This window comes from Anguilla anguilla, chromosome 16, assembly GCF_013347855.1.
Source record: "Anguilla anguilla isolate fAngAng1 chromosome 16, fAngAng1.pri, whole genome shotgun sequence".
NCBI classification, from domain to species: Eukaryota; Metazoa; Chordata; class Actinopteri; order Anguilliformes; family Anguillidae; genus Anguilla; species Anguilla anguilla.
The window spans coordinates 139,887-158,832 of NC_049216.1; the positions used below are offsets into that span (position 1 = coordinate 139,887).

Sequence of the window (18,946 nt, forward strand, 5' to 3'; positions counted from 1 at the left end):
AATTTTTTTGTTCCTGTTTTTTGTTATTGTTGTATAGTTATTATTGATGTGTTGAAAAATAAATAAATAGAAAGTTAAAAAAAAAAAAGCCAGAATGAAGTTTGCAGATGATCACCAGGAAGAAGATCGAGACAGTGTTCTCTGGTTAGATTAAAGAAAAATGTAACTGTTTGGCTATAATGATCAGTACTATGTATGAAGGAAAAAGGGTGAGGCTTTTCATCCGAAGAACACCATCCCAACTGTGAAGCATGGGTGTGGCAACATCGTGTTGTGGGGGTGATTTGCAGGAAAAGGGACTGGTGCACTTCAGAAAATAGATGGCATCATGAGGAAGGAGGATTATCTAGTAATACTGAAGCAACACCTCAAGGCATCAGCTAGAAAGCTAAAACTTGGTCGCATTTGGGTTTTCCAGCAGGACAATGATCCTAAGCATACCTCCAAAGTTGTAACAAAATGGCTTTAAGACAACAAAGTGAAAGTATTGGAGTGTCCATCACAAAGCCCTGACCTGAATCCTATAGAAAATTTGTGAACTGAACTGAAAAAGCGTGTCTGAGAAAGGAGCCCCAATTTCCTGACTGAGTTACACCGGTTCTGTCAGGAGGAATGGGCAAACATTTTGGCAAAGTATTGTGAGAAGCTTGTGGAAGGCTACCCCAAGCGTTTGATTCAAGTTAAGCAATTAAAAGGTAATGGCACCAAATACTAACAAAGTGTATGTAAACTTTTGACCCTCTGGAATTCTGATATAGTGAATTAAAGCTGAAATAAATCTGTCTCTAATCGATTATTTTAAAATTACCTCTGATGAGAACAAAGTAGATGCCCTAATTGACTTGCCAAAAGAAAAGTATGGCAACATGAAATGTGCAGAGTTGTGATAAACTGAGTGTGACTATCCTTAGCCTTGGTGTATGTAAACTTTTGGCCTCAACTGTAGTAGAGGCAGAGACCATCGGAGTGTTCAATGCAGTGCTGGATGCTCTCTAGTCTGTGGGGAATTTAATTATTGTGTAGGAATTCTTATGTTCTAGATGGGCTGAATGATGTTTTCTTCATTATGTATTCTTATGTTCTTATGTTCTAGATGGCCTGAATGGCCTGTTCTCCTCATTACGTATTCCTATGTTCTTCACATCACATATACAGATGTAACACAGTGAACTGAGTGATATGTCTGGTTGAGTGGTGGCTGTCGTGTTCCCTCAGGCAAAGGCTCGCTATGAGAAAGCCCTGGAGGAGCTGAACCGCTGCAACCCGCGTTATATGGAGGATATGGAGCAGGTGTTCGAGATTACGCAAGATGCTGAAAAGAAGCGACTGTGCTTCTTTAAGGAGGTACAAATAGGAGAACGTACAAAGGAAAGAGCTGCGCTGGTTCCTGTTATGAAACAGAGCATGTGAGCGGAGTTGGAGGAAATGCCGCTCCGTGCTCATAAGTGTGCTCCCCCGCTCCATGTCCTTTTCCCAGCTCCGCACCAAAATCGCTCAACACGCCGAGAAAGAAAAGTATTGCTCAAACTCTGTTTTTCTTCTTTCTGTCAGGACCACTGTCATCAAAGTAGATCTTTATTGACAATGAGGCAATACAGTTATGTTTGGCGGTATGGCTCTGTTCTGGAGCTTTCCCGCCAACCACGCAGCCCGTGTGGATAAGGCCAGGAGGCCAGCAGGTAAACCCCCTTAGAGGGGTACACACAACAGATCCAGCAGCAAAGCAAGTTCTTAACACATAGGGATGGAGCAAAGCAAGTTCTTAACACATAGGGATGGAGCAATACAAATTCTTAACACATAGGAATGGAGAAATGCAAATTCTTGACACTCTAAGTGATGGTGCTTGGGTGGTGGAGGGGATTTACAAAGCAAGGTGCAGCAGCTTGCATGCAGGAGGAGCAGCCGAATGAGTAGAGGGAGGCTGTTTAAGTAGACCGCCCTGTTAAGTGAATGTACTGTGATAGGCGAACATCACTCAGCTGAGCCATCAGCTGATTCAGCCGGAGCGCTTGACTCTCGTGGCCTGCCAGAACTACACGATACTTCATTTTTAAAAACTATTTCTATATTGATTCTGAAGTAGTGTACTGTGTGTGTGAAATGATAGATAGCCTTGACAAAGACAATCAGTAACACTACAGTTGGGCTACAGTTAAAATTAAAGTAAGATTTACAGTAGAGTATTTGAATTGACTTTGAAGAATGCTCACTTTGATGAGATTTGAGGCTGCCTAATACATTAAATATATGAGGAATTGTGAACTAGACATGGAAATTGTAAGCTAAGTACGGGATCATATTCTCTCTCCTTTCTCTTTTGAACATGCTTTTATACCTATTTGTCAGTCTCTTCGTGAAAATTTTTAACAAACCGCTTAGCAAATTTGGCTAATTTCTTGCTGAGGGGTAGGAGTTGGGTAAAGAGGGAAGCAGCACAGGCCTACTGGGGAGAGTATTCTGTCTGCTTTTGGACAAAGCTTGCGAGTGAAGCTGGAGAGAGAGAATACAGATGCTCCATCACATCACTCTCCTCTCCTCACTCACACTCCGCTCCTCGCTCACGCTGCGCTCCTCGCTCTGCTCACACACTCCGCTCCTCGCTCACGCTGCGCTCCTCGCTCACGCTGCGCTCCTCGCTCACGCTGCGCTCCTCGCTCTGCTCACACACTCCGCTCCTCGCTCACGCTCCGCTCCTCGCTCTGCTCACACGCTGCGCTCCTCGCTCTGCTCACACACTCCGCTCCTCGCTCACGCTGCGCTCCTCGCTCACGCTGCGCTCCTCGCTCACGCTCCGCTCCTCGCTCTGCTCACACGCTGCGCTCCTCGCTCTGCTCACACACTCCGCTCCTTGCTCACGCTGCGCTCCTCGCTCTGCTCACACACTCCGCTCCTCGCTCACGCTGCGCTCCTCGCTCTGCTCACACACTCCGCTCCTCGCTCACGCTGCACTCCTCGCTCTGCTCACACGCTGCGCTCCTCGCTCTGCTCACACACTCCGCTCCTTGCTCACGCTGCGCTCCTCGCTCTGCTCACACACTCCGCTCCTCGCTCACGCTGCACTCCTCGCTCTGCTCACACACTCCGCTCCTCGCTCACGCTGCGCTCCTCGCTCTGCTCACACACTCCGCTCCTCGCTCACGCTGCGCTCCTCGCTCTGCTCACACACTCCGCTCCGCTCCTCGCTCAGCTCACACACTCCGCTCCGCTCCTCGCTCAGCTCACACACTCCGCTCCTCGCTCACGCTGCGCTCCTCGCTCTGCTCACACACTCCGCTCCGCTCCTCGCTCAGCTCACACGCTCCGCTCCTCGCTCTGCTCACACGCTCCGCTCCTCGCTCTGCTCACACACTCCGCTCCTCGCTCAGCTCACACGCTCCGCTCCTCGCTCTGCTCACACGCTCCGCTCCTCGCTCAGCTCACACACTCCGCTCCTCGCTCTGCTCACACACTCCGCTCCTCGCTCAGCTCACACACTCCGCTCCTCGCTCACACTCTGCTCCTCGCTCTGCTCACACACTCCGCTCCTCGCTCACGCTCCGCTCCTCGCTCTGCTCACACACTCCGCTCCTCGCTCTGCTCACACACTCCGCTCCTCGCTCAGCTCACACACTCCGCTCCTCACTCACACTCTGCTCCTCGCTCTGCTCCTCGCTCTGCTCACACACTCCACTCCTCGCTCACACTCCGCTCCTCGCTCCGCTCACACACTCCGCTCCTCGCTCCGCTCACACACTCCGCTCCTCGCTCCGCTCACACACTCCGCTCCTCGCTCCGCTCACACACACCGCTCCTCGCTCTGCTCACACACTCCGCTCCTTGCTCACACTCCGCTCACACACTCCGCTCCTCGCTCCGCTCACACACTCCGCTCCTCGCTCCGCTCACACACTCCGCTCACACACTCCGCTCCTCGCTCCGCTCACACACTCCGCTCCTCGCTCCGCTCACACACTCCGCTCACACACTCCGCTCCTCGCTCTGCTCACACACACTGCTCCTCGCTCCGCTCACACACTCCGCTCCTCGCTCACGCTGTGCTCGCACACTCCGCTCCTCGCTCACACTGCTCCTCGCTCCGCTCACACACTCCGCTCCTCGCTCACACTGCTCCTCGCTCCGCTCACACACTCCGCTCCTCGCTCACACTGCTCCTCGCTCCGCTCACACACTCCGCTCCTCGCTCACACTGCTCCTCGCTCCGCTCACACACTCCGCTCCTCGATCACGCTCAGCTCCTCGCTCCGCTCACACACTCCGCTCCTCGATCACGCTCAGCTCACACACTCAGCTCACACACTCCGCTCACACACTCCACTCCTCGCCTCGATCACGCTCCGCTCCTCGATCACGCTCCACTCCTCGCTCACACTCTGCTCCTCGCTCACACTCTGCTCCTCGCCCACACTCCGCTCCTTGCTCACACTCCGCTCCTCACTCATGCTCCTCTCCTCGCTCACACTCTTCACTCACACTCCATTCTTCACGCACAAGCTCTGCTATGAAGTGTAAAAGTGGCGAAGACCTGATACATGCAGTCTATTCAGGCTTAGCAAAAGGAAACTATGGGGGCTTTGATCCAGGTTTTTAAATTCATAAAAGGGATGACAAAGTGGTCTAGAAAAGAGTTTTCTCAGGCTATTCTCTTAGCAGAACAAGGGGCACAAGGTAGAAAGGTTTTGCCCTTAGTGTTGAGACCAGATTTGCTAGGTCATATAATAGAGCCAGGGACCCTTGCAGTGTTCAGGTCCAGGCATTGACATAGTGCTAGATGCTCTGTAGTCTGTAGGTAAATGAGGAACCTATATTGGCTTAGCTGCATGTTATATATGGGCTTAATGGCCTGTTTTCATTATTATGCATTCTTATGTTCTTATGTATTCTTCTTCTAGGTGTTGCAGGACATCCACAAACACATGGACCTGTCCAGCAATGACAGGTACACCTCCCCACCCCCCTCCCAAACATGGAAGTGGAAGAGCCTTGCTTTTTATTTTCATTTCACCCCTAGCCTCACTTCTCACTCTCAGTGTTGAAACATTACCAGCACTATGAGCCTGATCAGGCTGCTCATAAACTTACAGCACCATGAGCCTGACCAGGCTGCTCATAACCTTACAAAACCATGAGCCTAACCAGGCTGTTCATAACCTTAGAGTATTGTGAGCCTGACCAGGCTGCCCATAACCTTACAGTATTATGAGCCTGACCAGGCTGCTCATAACCGTACAGTACTCTGAGCCTGACCAGACTGTTCATAACCTTACAGTACTATGAGCCTGACCAGGCTGCTCATAAACTTACAGCACCATGAGCCTGACCAGGCTGCTCATAAACTTACAGCACCATGAGCCTGACCAGGCTGCTCATAACCTTACAGCACTATGAGCCTGACCAGGCTGCTTATAGCCTTCCTGCAGTATGAGCCTGACCAGGCTGCTCATAGTCATGTAGTATTATGAGCCTGACCAGGCCGTTCATAACCTTACAGCACTATGAGCCTGACTAGGCTGCTCATAACCTTACAGCACTATGAGCCTGACCAGGCTGCTCACAACCTTATGATGCTACAAACCAAAACAAGTAGCTCCTATTATGGCACTGTGAGTCCGACCAGGCTGCTTTTACCCATATAGTACCACAAGCCTGAGACTGAGATAAATCTGCACAAATTTATCTTGCTACTGAACCTACTTTGCTTGACTGGTCATGATCTTGCATACATGTGGTTTCAATTAGATGGAGAAAATATCTCATCATCATAAAATCAGTTTCTATTCTTTTCAGGTTTCTGAACATTAGATAGACCGAGTACTCATGGGTTCTCATAACTTAGACCCTGGGACTCCTTGGCATCAAATATAAATATATAATATTTATTAATCACAAAAAACCTACATTTTAAGTGAAATGTTTGTATTCACTGAAAGCCTCAAAAGGCAGGATATTAAATTGACCAACCCTAATGCTAACATCAGCCTGCTCTCCATCAAGGTGTATCAGCACAGACCTTTGGCATCTGCACTTCATGTCGACTGTACTTCAATGTACTCACCGCTGGGCAGATAGCTTCAGATTCAAACCTTCTCTCAAAGAGCCTAAGAGCTTTCATACTCTTAGAGTAGTGCTCTGTACAGTGTATTGGCTATTTTGGATATTAAAGCCAGAGGCAATATACTAACAGATGTTGCACTTTTATAAAGCATGCTTTCAACATGCCCATGTCTTGTATCAGTGTTTCAGCTGAGCTTATCCACAAACTTTACTGGTACATAGCACGTCATTTTTAAACTAGTGTGATTAATTGATAGATCCTGCATTAGAGTGTAAATTATAGAGTTTGGAGTAAGTATGGCTATGATCTCTTACAGATATGAATCTAATTTTCAACTCATCACGCCAGAGCATATTGTAATGGCATCATTACGTTATAACCATCATAATAGTAGTCCTATGGCTAAGTTGGTAGAGCATTGCACTTAAAAACACAAAGGTACTGGTGGGATTGAACAGGGGACTACATTTACTGGAAAATATATGTATTCATATACTCTGGATAAAATTGTCTCTTAATAAGTATATATGCAGTATGTAGATATATGGGCCTAAATATACATAATTATTCATATTTTCCCAAATGTAATTTACAGATTAAAACAAATTTAACGATTGACAAAATTTACCGATTGAACAAAATTAAGCCATGAATAAGTACTGTGCACAGTCACTCAATGATAGTCACCCACAAAGAACTTTTTAAAGGAACAAATTTTAATGTAATGTGTACACAGGAATGTATTATATTGCACTGGTCCAATATATCTTTTATCTGCTTAATTCATATGCTGCCATTTAAATACCATGCAAATTACTAGGTATAAAATATTTAAGTCTTGTTCTACACTAACTAAATATAAAATTAACATTTATTTATTCCTTGTACAGTGTACAAATGCAATAATGACCATCTTGGGAATGCTATCTTTAACACTTTTGATATCAGTGTTAATTCTTCACAGAGCAAACATTTATATGGTGATCACTACTCTGAAGAGTATGAAAGGCTCTTTGAGGGAAGGTTTGAATCTTAAGGGAGGGAAATTGTTTTTAATGGATTCACAATTCTGGGCTCAGAGAGAGGATGGTTTGAAAAACTGTTCTTTTTTAAATAAATTACAGGCCATATGGGCAGAAATGCAGTAAAAAGTAGGCATTCTAAGCCACGCCCCCTAAAAATGACAATATCGGCCAATGATCTGACAAAGGGGAGTCCATTCCTTGCCTGACCGTACCAGAGTGCAGTAGATCAGCCAGTTACTGTTTTTATTTAGTGCAGGGAGTGCAAACCAAGCGCCAACAACTCGCCTCTTTTAATGAATCCTTTCTCCCCAGTGGCTAGAGAGTGAACTGTATCGCCTGGTTGCAAAAAGAAACCCTGCCCACCCAATGTTAAGTCAATGGGGAAAGCCTGAAAAGAGACCAATTTTCTCAGAGGAAATATAAAGTCAATACATTTTTTACACAAGAAATGATGGTTTAACTAGTTAATCCCATCCCTTGTAATGTCTGCCCTGGGTCTGATATTTTATTTTTTTATTTCACCTTTATTTCACCAGGCAAGTCATTAAGAACAAATTCTTATTGCACAATGTCGGCCTGGCAAGCGGCAAAAGCCACTTAAGGAAAGAGGAGGTGGGCTAGAAGATAAAAGCATGTTAAAAGCACAAAATACATCAATAATAACAAACTAAACATAGGCACATGAAAACACAGGCAAGCAAACAACAGTCAACAAATGAGACATGGGGAGAAGAAAAAAAAAACAGAGTGTTATGGGGATATTACATGGCGGAAAAACAGTTGCAGGAATCAGTGAAAATGTCTGAGATGCATGTTTGAAGGCAGAAATGGTAATAAATGTACCCAGTTTTACGTTTTTTGGAGAGCATTCCAGTCGCAGACAGCAGCGGATTGAAATGATGCAAGACTGAGGGAGGTATTTTTAATTGGATATGGAGTGAGGACCGGGTGTTGTGTGTGACAAACTTAGGGTGCAGCAGGTGACACAGGTAGGGAGGTGATAGACAGAGAAGGGTCTTGTAAATGAGAGTAAGCCAGTGAATGTTACGATGGGTGTGAAGGGAGGGCCAGTTGACCTGAGAGTAAAGGGTGCAGTGGTGTGTTTTGAAGGGGGCATTTGTGGCAAACTGGATAGCAGAATGGTAAAGAGTATCAAGCTTGCAAAGTGTACCTTTGCATGCAGACCTGTATATTATGTTGCTGTAATCGAATATGGGGACAATAGTCATTTGTATGAGGGTGAGTTTGGCAGCAGAGGTAAAAGCGAAATGATTTCTATAAAGGAAAGGAGTTTGGCCTTGACCTTAGACTGCAGCTTAGAAATGTAGTGGGAGAAGGATAGCATACAATTTAAGTGTCCTGTCTTGCAACGTGGTCACTATCAGTAGCCTACGTCTAGGAATCTGGTATTCACTGTTGTAACCCAAGTCGCAGGACACAAAATAGCCATTAGGAAAGCAGTTTGAAATTATGAAGGAACGTCTGTGCCATTGGATTTAATGGGTCGCGATGAGATAATTCCGAGCTTGTTGCTTGTCTTAAAGCTGATAATAGTAAATAAGAGGTCCCTCCAGTTTTTCGCGATTCAGAATTTTCGGAATTCAACGCAACTTAAACAAAATGCTGTATTTTTCCCGACACTGCATAATTCGTAAAACGGTGAATTATGCTCAAATGCCCCGAAATTTACATGAAAACTTCAAACTTTACAGTTTACAAGTTATTTAAAAAAAATGTAAACTGTAAAGTGAACGTTTGATTAAGTGATTGGACCACCTCAAAGGACAAATTTGAACCTAGAAGTAGGCTACTTTTAACCTAACATGCCAAGCAGAAAGACTGAAGCTAGGCTAGGTGCAGCCTCAGGCCAAGCAAACACGAGTGATCACGACTGCTAGCACATTGATATTACAACCAACAGCTGTATGAAGAGAAAAACTTCTGTTACTCCAACAAAGATTACGGCCCCACCTTCAAAGATAAAAACCTCACAGGAACCGATTGTAGTCCCAAATGCGACTCTCGTTATAGAAAAGCTAACCTCAAAAATAGACAACTTTGGTGACCAGCTGAAAGTAATGGAGTTGCGGCAGTACAAGAGATGCTGGAACCTCAAAATACATGGTCTGAAAGAAAAAGACGACAAACACATCCGAGACATTGTCATAGATATCCTGTCCAAAATAGCACCGCAGTGGGCTACATCGATGGAAACAGTGGTTGCTACTGTTCACCGCCTCGGAAGGAGAGAGGAGGGGAGACACCGTCAGATCATCATGCAGTTCACTATGAGATACCATCAGGATGCCATCTGGAAGCTGTCCAAAACCTCCAAGATCTGCAAAGTCTTGGGGATTCACTTCAAGCAAGACTTCTGCAAAGCCGACAGAGAGGCTCTGGCCGAGGATGGAGCAAGCCAGGGCGGCAGGAAAGAATGTGTACTACAGAGGACATGTGGGCTACATCAATGGAAACAGGGTTACTCCGGATTAGATATGTTAAAGGTAACAACGTGTCATTTATTTCGCGCACTCAGACGTTTGAGAGTCCTACCTCAGAGGTTCTGTGTTAATACTCACATCTTAGATGTTCTCTTTTGAAACCGTAACAATTTCCTAAGGTTGTTATTCTGTGTTGTAGTTAAAATAATTTTTGTTGTACTTTAAAGGGATCTCAGTTTGATGCTCAACAAAGAGGGAAACAGATAAAATTTCTATTTGCGCTAACTTTACATTAGATCATTCAACTACTTACCTCGTTTCACACAAAGATTTGCACTTTAAAAGTCAGCTTTCCCGAGATCCTGTTTTTCACACATCTAACAGGTAGAACAAGGTGATACTAAGATATAAAAATATATGTTCACTTTAGATACTTTTTATAATATGAGGACAATAATGTTTGTTTTGTAGTAAAATTTTATTGTATTCAATAGTGCTAGATAGGGGCTTTGCAACGGTGTTTAGCTCCAAAAAACTAGCATCCTTAAATTTTTACTTTAAATTTATACTCCTTTTTGTATATGTCTTCCTTTAATCCTACGTTCTTTTATATTTCACATAATACTAGGGGTCTAAGAGATTCTATAAAAAGAAAATCAACCTTCCTGTTTTGTAAAAATGAAGAAGCACAATGTTTTCTTCAAGAAACTCATTCTAATGATGTGGATGAAAAATTCTGGCCAAACCAGTGGGGAGACAAAATACTTTTTAGTCACGGTACAAATAGGTCAGCAGGCATTGCTGTACTTTTAAACAATTTCCCTGGGAAGATTTTAACCACTAACAGGGATACTTTTGGTCACTGGATAATTTGTGTCTCTGAAGTAAATGATAACTTTCTGATCCTAGGAAATATATATGGATATAACAAGCATAACCAAAACAAAACTATGATTAGTGAAATTACAAAGGCTATAAAGGATGGTGATGGATGAATGGCTTTATAGAACTCCTTCAAAATATCAGGGACACCATTACAATCCTGTATTGCTTGATTTTTGTGGTTTGTTCAAATTGAAAGATGCATGGCGCACTGAAAATCCTGGTACCCAAATTTTCACATGGTTTAAACCTGATGGTTCAGTCAAATCCAGAATAGATTTTTGGTTAGTGTCAGAAAACAGGCCTAGACTGGAGTCAAACTCTACAATTTCTGTAGCACCTCTAACAGATCACTGTATGGTTAAACTTATTCTTAAACCTACAAACACGTGTCTAAGGAAAAAAGGATACTGGAAATTTAACTCAAACCTCCTAAAAAGTGAACCCTTTTGTCAAGAAATTATTAAGAAATTTTACAACTTATAGAGATAAATGGGAGTATTTAAAATATACGGTACGTCAGATTTCCATATCAAATAGCAAATTATTAAGTAGGGCTAGTAAAAAAGAAGAAATGGAAATCATTAAAGAAATACACTGTATCTGTAATAAATCTTCATTAAGTGAGAATAACAAACAAAAACTTATTCTCCTGCAATCCTCGCTAGACAACATTTACATTACTAAAGCCAAAGGAGCATATATAAGATCAAGGGCGAAGTGGATAGAAGAGGGTGAAAGGAGCTCAGCATATTTTTGTAGATTGGAAAAAAAGAGACTTTACAGCGGAATGCTGTAAAGCCACTGCTAATCGATTATCAAGAATGTACGGACCCTGATTTCTAAGGAAATCTTCCAATTCTACAGTAAACTGTACTCTTCCTCTTATTCATGCATAGATGCTGACACTAATGGATACCTAAAGTGGATGAGAGTTTCAAAAGTGTATGTGATGCAGACATCAGTATGGATGAAGTGGAAAAAGCCATGAAATGCTTATACTTAGACGAATATCCGGGTTCGGATGGTCTAACAAGTCATTTCTATAGGCATTTTTGGGAATATCTTAAAATAAAAACGTCCCCAATCACATTGTGTCCCTAATAAAATCTTCCACATTTCAAACCGTAACAACTATTGGTTAATGATTTCACATTGAAGGCATGCTAGCCAGCACGTGTGTTAAATTCTATAAAATAAATGAAAAAGACAAATTTGATGTTACTTCAACCTTAAGATCGCCTCTTGTCAAACAAAGCTGGCAAAGAATGGAAAGCATCTAACAGACACCCAGTGTGAGTGAGGTAGAGATCCTTCCATCATTGCCCCCCTGATCTTCCTGCCCCCCTGACTCCGAATACCTGATCCCAGCCCTTCCCACAGGCTGCAGCGAGGGGTACTTGGCTACTGTTGGTGTGTCTATCTGCTGCATGTGCGCTAGACATAATGGTTTCCCGCAGTTCCTTCTTTTATAACTTTAGAAAGATGGAATTATTCAAACTTGGAGAAGCTAGCCTGACCCTATGTTCAGACAGCAAGCAACTCTGTTGATGAGTTGCTCAAGTATATTAGGCTGTTGTATCCTCTTAGTGGTCTTGTGCAGCCACATACATTATCATTGAAATAATAGCATCATCAAAGACATATATTTGCCATATAGCCACATATCATCTCCTTTTGTTTCTATAGTTATGTCAGGACACTGATAAATATGATTTGTTACTGCTATCTCACTAGCCATATATCGCTCTATCTCTCTCACTAGTTAGCCACCCAGCTAGCGACATCTCTATCCATCTCACTAGCTAGGTAGGAACCAAGTTGAAACTGCTGCTCAAGTGTCATTTTTTATACGCTTGTTCCTGTACTCTTATAAAAATGTATAACACCGGGTGTGATGGTACCATAATGATAAGTCAGGGTTTCCCCCAGAAAAGTTGTTAGGCCCGGTGGCAAGTATCTTTCGACGGGGGCCGGCGGCCCGGTGGCCGAGTGTCTTTTTTAACGGGGGCCCGGCGTTGACCAGCGACAGACTGTGGCAGTATTAAGGTAGGGCCCTATAGTTACTGTGATAACAGAATCACGGACGGAATCGCGGAATTGAGAATTTAAAAAAGCTATATCACAGATAGCCCTACATTAAGTCAGTGCTAAAAGCTGACTGGAGATTTGAAAATATGACTACGTAATGTGAATGTTGTTATAAATAAGTCATTTATTCAACACACATTTTTAAAAAATCGACAACTATTTACAGCATAGCATATTTACAGCTTACAAAGAATCTGACAACAATGTACAGTCTTGGAATGCTGTGTTTTCAACAACAACAAAATTAAATTAAATTAAATTAAATTAAATTAAATTAAAATAAAATAAAATAAAATAAAATAAAATAAATAATATCAAAGTTTTTGCACTCTACAAAAAACTTGAAAAAAGTCCTGATTGGCTACTGATACTTACAGCCTTGGAATGCTGGGCACATTTCAACGACAACAAAATAAATTAAAATAAATAATATGAAAGTTTTTGCACTCTACAAAAGAGTTTATTGATATCGCTTATTGAAGCCAGCATGTTTTTACAACAGCTGCCCATTGCAAAACAATGACGTAACGCCTTGGGGGAGGCACGCACGCAGGCAGCCGCTCCCAGGTGCTTGTTTTCGACGGCAGCTGTCACAACAAATTTGATCCGGGAAGCCAGCCTTGATACACTCTGTTGCCATAACGATTCTAAGACAACTCAGCAATTTCTCTGGATTAACGGGTTATTTTCTAGCCTGAAATGCGATCATATTACTAAATGGCTACACATGTCATGTAACATGCAAGTAGTTGGCTATCTCCCTGGATATGAAGTAAATGTTTTACCAATAAATAACAATAATAAATTCGATTTTATCCATGGAAATAGCTATACAAAAAAGGCTAAATAAATGTTGTGGTTGCGATTGCTGTCGTAGATGTCAGAAGGAAATGTCACTGACAAAAAAGAAAAAAGTTTGCTCACTTTGCAGTGGTTTGGGCTGGAAACAAGCTGTAAGAGTGGGATATGCACAACACTGCCTACTTATTGGCTACTGAATGTACAACATTGGAATGCTGGGCACATTTCAACAACAGCAAAATACCTATATCTGTGTTACTGACTGTTTGGCTAGCTAGCTAAGTTAGCTGAATGACCACGTTGTCGTGCACAAATGTCATCAAGCTAACGTTATTAATAAACAAGTGAAGTCGTTATTTCTATGGCGATTAGTCATGTAATGTAATGTTACAATGTATCGAACGTTAAATTCATGCTATTAGTTTAACGTTACCTACACACTGCTTAAGTTAATATAAAAAGAATGTACTTACCGACGAGATGAAGCGATAACGCAGTTTGTAACAAGGTTAGTTAGCCTACTAAATAAGAAATGGTGGCTTGCTAGGTAACGTTAGCTTGTGATAGCTGGAAGCGTCAAGTGTTGAATGTCACTCTACGCACAATGAGGGTAAAAAACACTGATCTCAGACCACAGACATACGTCTATGTCTCAGGCCTGCTGTTTTCCTATAGTGCGTTCACGTTTTAACCAACAGATGTCGCTGGGGAGCTTTCCAACCGAGCCGCCCCACTGTAACTGTAATTTTAAAAAACACATTAAAAATACATTAAAAATTAAAATAAAATAAAATAAAATTCCCCGATGCTTAGGCCCAGCGGGGGGTCAACTTAGGCCCGGCGGGCCGCCAGGCTTGCAATACACTGGCGGAAACCCTGATAAGTTGTTCTTACATTTTTTCTCGCTGAGTGGAACAATAATTCACAAAATTGTATCATATGGGTTGGAGAAATAGGAAGCCCGAAAATCTGATTGGCTGTTGACGGGCAATGCCCACGAAAAGTTCAACGCTTTTCGGGCAATTTTGGTTGCTCAGTTTCCCAGTTGCTTGAGTTGCTGGACGTCGCTCAGCTACATAGAGAATGAGTGGACTTCCGGCAACTGGTCAGCTGAGTTGCTCGCTGTGTGAACGCGGGATAAGTTAGCTTTGTGTCTCCCCATGTTAAGTCTATGGACAATTCATTGTCAAAATTTTGCATTAAAATTTTAGTTAAGTCTACAACCATTAAATTATAAAAATCATGCATGTCTCAAGATGATCTACATAAAGAGTGGTGCTGCTTCAGGATCTGTTGGATTTAAATTGAGTTATGTTGGTGCAAAAAAAAAAAAATTATTTTTAATGTAATTATTTTAGGGAGTATACACAACACAGTAATGGCTTAATATAGCTATACCAAAATCAGTATTTGGTGAGCCCTTAGTGAGTTTAGTCCACCTGTGAAATGGTATTGGTATTAGTTTAGAAACATGTTACGTCCCCAAGATGGTCTAGGGGTACAGGGGTGTAACAAAGGGATTGACTATTATTGATTAAATTTAATTAACAGGGAAAACACAATGTCTGCATTTTAGTCCTTAATTTATTTACACAATTATTTTTATATACAGAGAACACAAACAGGAGGGGAAACACTGGGCGGTACCAAGCAAAAGAAAATAACCAAAAACAAAAATATACTAACAATTCTAGAAATGAAAGAAACTAACTGACTGAAACCTGAAAATCTTCTGAACCTAACTAACTACACTACGATAAACTGAACAAAAACATACAAGGGTGGTACAGGCCCTTATCTATATATATATATACACAAGTGAAACTATTAACAGTGACAGTAATAAGAAAAAACACCTACCTAATTCCCACTCAATTCCCAACCCAACAAAGAAAAAAAAAAAAGTTGTGTAAGTCGCTCTGGATAAGAGCGTCTGCTAAATGCCTGTAATGTAACGTAATGTAATCACATCATGATTTAGACACAGTTCAATGTGCTTGTGTGTTAGAGGGCTATAGCAGAGTATAAGCACATCATGATTTAGACACAGTTCAATGTGCTTGTGTGTTAGAGGGCTATAGCAGGGTATAATCACATCATGGTTTAGACACAGTTCAATGTGCTAGTATGCCAGAGGGCTATAGCAGGGTATAATCACATCATGATGCAGACAGTTCAATTTGCTTGTGTGTTAGAGGGCTATAGCAGGGTATAATCACATCATGGTTTAGACACAGTTCAGTGTGCTAGTATGCCAGAGGGCTATAGCAGGGTATAATCACATCATGATGCAGACACAGTTCAATTTGGTTGTTACATTACATTACATTACATTACAGGCATTTAGCAGACGCTCTTATCCAGAGCGACTTACACAACTTTTTACATAGCATTTTACATTGTATCCATTTATACAGCTGGATATATATGCTGAAGCAATGCAGGTTAAGTACCTTGCTCAAGGGTACAACGACAGTGTCCTTACCCTGGAATCGAACCTGCGACCTTTCGGTTACAAGCCCAGTTCCTTACCCACTGTGCCACACTCCGTCCTACTACTTGTCTTTTAGAGGCCCTGGTCAGCTGTAGAAAGTTGTAAATAAATGTGTCACATACTGACCCCTATATTGAGCTGTATCCTTACCCATAGTATGGTCATTTTTGGGGCACAGAGACAAAAAAACTTGGGGACCCCTTTATTAGATGGGTGGGAAACGGAATCCCTGGAGAGTATTCAATACTGCAGTACAGTGAACATGGCCAGCCTGATCATGATTGATTGGTAACCAAGAGCTCCGCCTTCTTACAGTGTCACGTCCATTTTCCGTGAGTTGAGCCAGGCCATCGCAGCAGCCAGCGATGTAGAGGACCTGAGGTGGTGGAGGAACACTCACGGGCCCGGCATGCATATGAACTGGCCGCAGTTTGAGGTAATACCAAAGTGCAAATCATACTCAAGTACTTCTGTAGAAAAATGTACAAATTATTAAGATGAGGGCCTTCAGGGTTTATTGCAAAAACATCAACATTATATTAGTCAAATTTTACTTTAATTACTTATGTTTACTGTGGTAATAATCGGGTTAAATGGGGGGTGGACGTGGGTGGACGGTGTCCACCCACCTTTGGTAAATAAATAAATAATTTTGACCGGCAGTTTTACCAATAACTATGACAATCCAGTCCATTTTTCGTGTGCTACAGTCCATGTGTTCCGTCTAGCCAGTTACTCCCTCAACCAATCAAAAATCCGATGAAAAAAAAAAAACTCATGAGGAACAGTAGTTTATATAGACAGGCACAGGAAGTAAAATATCGTTGATTGTCTTGATTGTTTTGAAGCGGACGCGGTAGGTAATTTCATTAACATGTAATTATATCTATGCAACATTTTAAAGTTACAAGAATATCTCAGTTTCGTTCTCTTTGGCGGTACCAATGGCGAGAAGCGGTAATTGCAGGTGTGTTTTTGGCACGTTGGCCACGGTAACTGTAAAACTTACTATCGACTGAATAAAAAATGGTTGTTAAAAGTAACGTTATATACATACTTATTCATTGTCTAACATTAGGCTAACTTAAGCTGTATTTACACTGCCAAGCCGGGTTAAAATGCTGTAGCAGACCTGGGGTAGAATTAGTGATGATCAATTTCCACTGACGTTCTTTATCCACCTTTTGCTTGGTATGAAGGCAAGGGTAACACTGAAATAACTGGTATCTTTACACTGCAGAGGAGAATCCACAGGATTCACTGTGGCTTGTGCAATTGTGTATCTCGTGCACAATAAACATTGTCTTTCTTGCGAATGATTGTTGTGTGATATATCAACTGCCTTGCAAAATGTTACCCCCGGTGTTTCTGGTTTTGCTAGCTAAACTGTTCGAGAATAAAGCGGAGCTGGGTGTTAAATTATCAATCAGAACAAGAAGAATAAAACAAAAACAAAACAGATTTCATCAAAAAAAGGACATCAAGGCTGAAGGAACATATAAGGAAGCGTAATAAGATAATAACAACGCTAATCCACACTGCCATATATTTTTATTTAGTTTTCTGCGGCTTGACATCTTTACACAGAAATCAGACCCGGCTCTGCTCCACCTATACCCCGAGGTTAATGCTCCATCTAAAGACGGCTTTATTCCGATCATTATAAATTATATAAATATATTAATGGCAATGTAAATAACGGTAACGTTAAGGCCAGTTCAGGTCAATGATTCGCAACGAGACGAAACGGTTTTAAGATGTTGCAGAGAAAATTGCAGCGGTGTGAACTGGTTAGTTGCAGAGCGTCTGAAGCTTTTATACGGTCTATGGTCTGAAGCCATTGTCTGCCCTGGGGTCTCAAAAGATCCACCTTGTCAAATCGCCAAGTGCAGTTTTAGAAAGTTTACAATCAGACGTCTTGGAATTTTGCAAGTTTCATCCAGTCTCGTTGCGAATCATTGATCAGAACTGACCTTTATTTATCTACATTGCAAAGTTGCAACAAAGTAGCGTTGCATTTGAGAAACTGTTTGCAAGGTCGGTACCGGTTGGCAGCGTTAGCTAGCATTTTTTCAAATTGTTAGCTGACATTAGATTATGGTAATTACATTAGCTAGCTAGCTAACACAACGTTACCTGATATGAGAGATGGCTACTGTGCACAACGTTGTCTAATGTTGCCTTTCTTGACACGTCCAGTAGGTAGCGTTAGCTGTGCAAACAGCTATGTAATTTAGTAACGTTACAAATAAGAAATCTACATTAACAAATAATATGACCTCTCATGTTACAGAAAAACTTTTTAGGGTTTCATAACTTTCTCTGTTATTGTAACGCTAACAGACACCGGAAAAAAACAGTACGCCGCTCAAAACACAAGTGAGTTGAAGAGCAAGCCTGTTGCGTTAAGCTCCGCCTACCCTCTCTGGCGGACCAACCACTGATGGGTGATGGAAAGCACGTCACTAACTGTGTGCCGCTTGTGATTTTTTCCCCCGGGAATGTTGCCACAGACACACAGTTCTTTAATCATAAATTATTATTATTATAATAATATAAATTAGTATAATAATAGGCTGAATCACCATTGTGTTACCTAATTCAGCGATAGATAGTGACTTAACAGACATTTATTTTAATTAAAATCTTTGAGATTATTACTTTAAAGAGAGTTGAATAAACAGCCCCCACGAACGTCGGCTATTATTAATGGCAACTTTGATTGTCTGAGCCAAATCAGCTGATTGCTGGTCAGCAGAGCTAGGACTGAATATTTCCTACATACATAACGTTTTATTCAGCTGCGACTGGTGAGCTGAAAATTGTGGGGTGCAAAACTTTCCTTTAAACTAATCATTGATCTCAACCTGTTTTCATTGTCAAGTGGGCCAATGATCGGGCTAATCAAATAGCAAGTAGCCTAACACACAGCGTCTTCATACCGTGTTAGGGGGATTAAATTATAAATTCAATTTGTCGGTTAAAAATTTGTTTTAAATCACAAAGTAGTCTACACTTAATAAAAAAGATACACGTTTTTTATCTACTGTGTTAACTTTCAGAATAACCAGCAAAAACAAAACCTGCACTTAAATTTTGTTTGCAATCTACGCATTGCAGATATTTGCCATGAATAGGAGTGAGAAAGAACTGTATG

The 18,946-nt window shown here is 42.0% G+C and overlaps 1 protein-coding gene across 5 annotated transcripts in view; it reads left to right on the forward strand.

Moving 5' to 3' along the window:
- The window catches only part of LOC118215032 (protein kinase C and casein kinase II substrate protein 3-like), a 57,845-nt gene that overhangs the window by 23,363 nt on the left and 15,536 nt on the right, over positions 1-18,946 (forward strand). For all 5 annotated transcript variants that reach the window (XM_035395405.1, XM_035395409.1, XM_035395406.1 and 2 more), the window contains 3 exons: positions 1,216-1,344; positions 4,893-4,939; positions 16,105-16,225. In XM_035395405.1, coding sequence (XP_035251296.1) covers positions 1,216-1,344; positions 4,893-4,939; positions 16,105-16,225 — 297 coding nt within the window. The remainder of the gene's footprint in view (positions 1-1,215; positions 1,345-4,892; positions 4,940-16,104; positions 16,226-18,946) is intronic.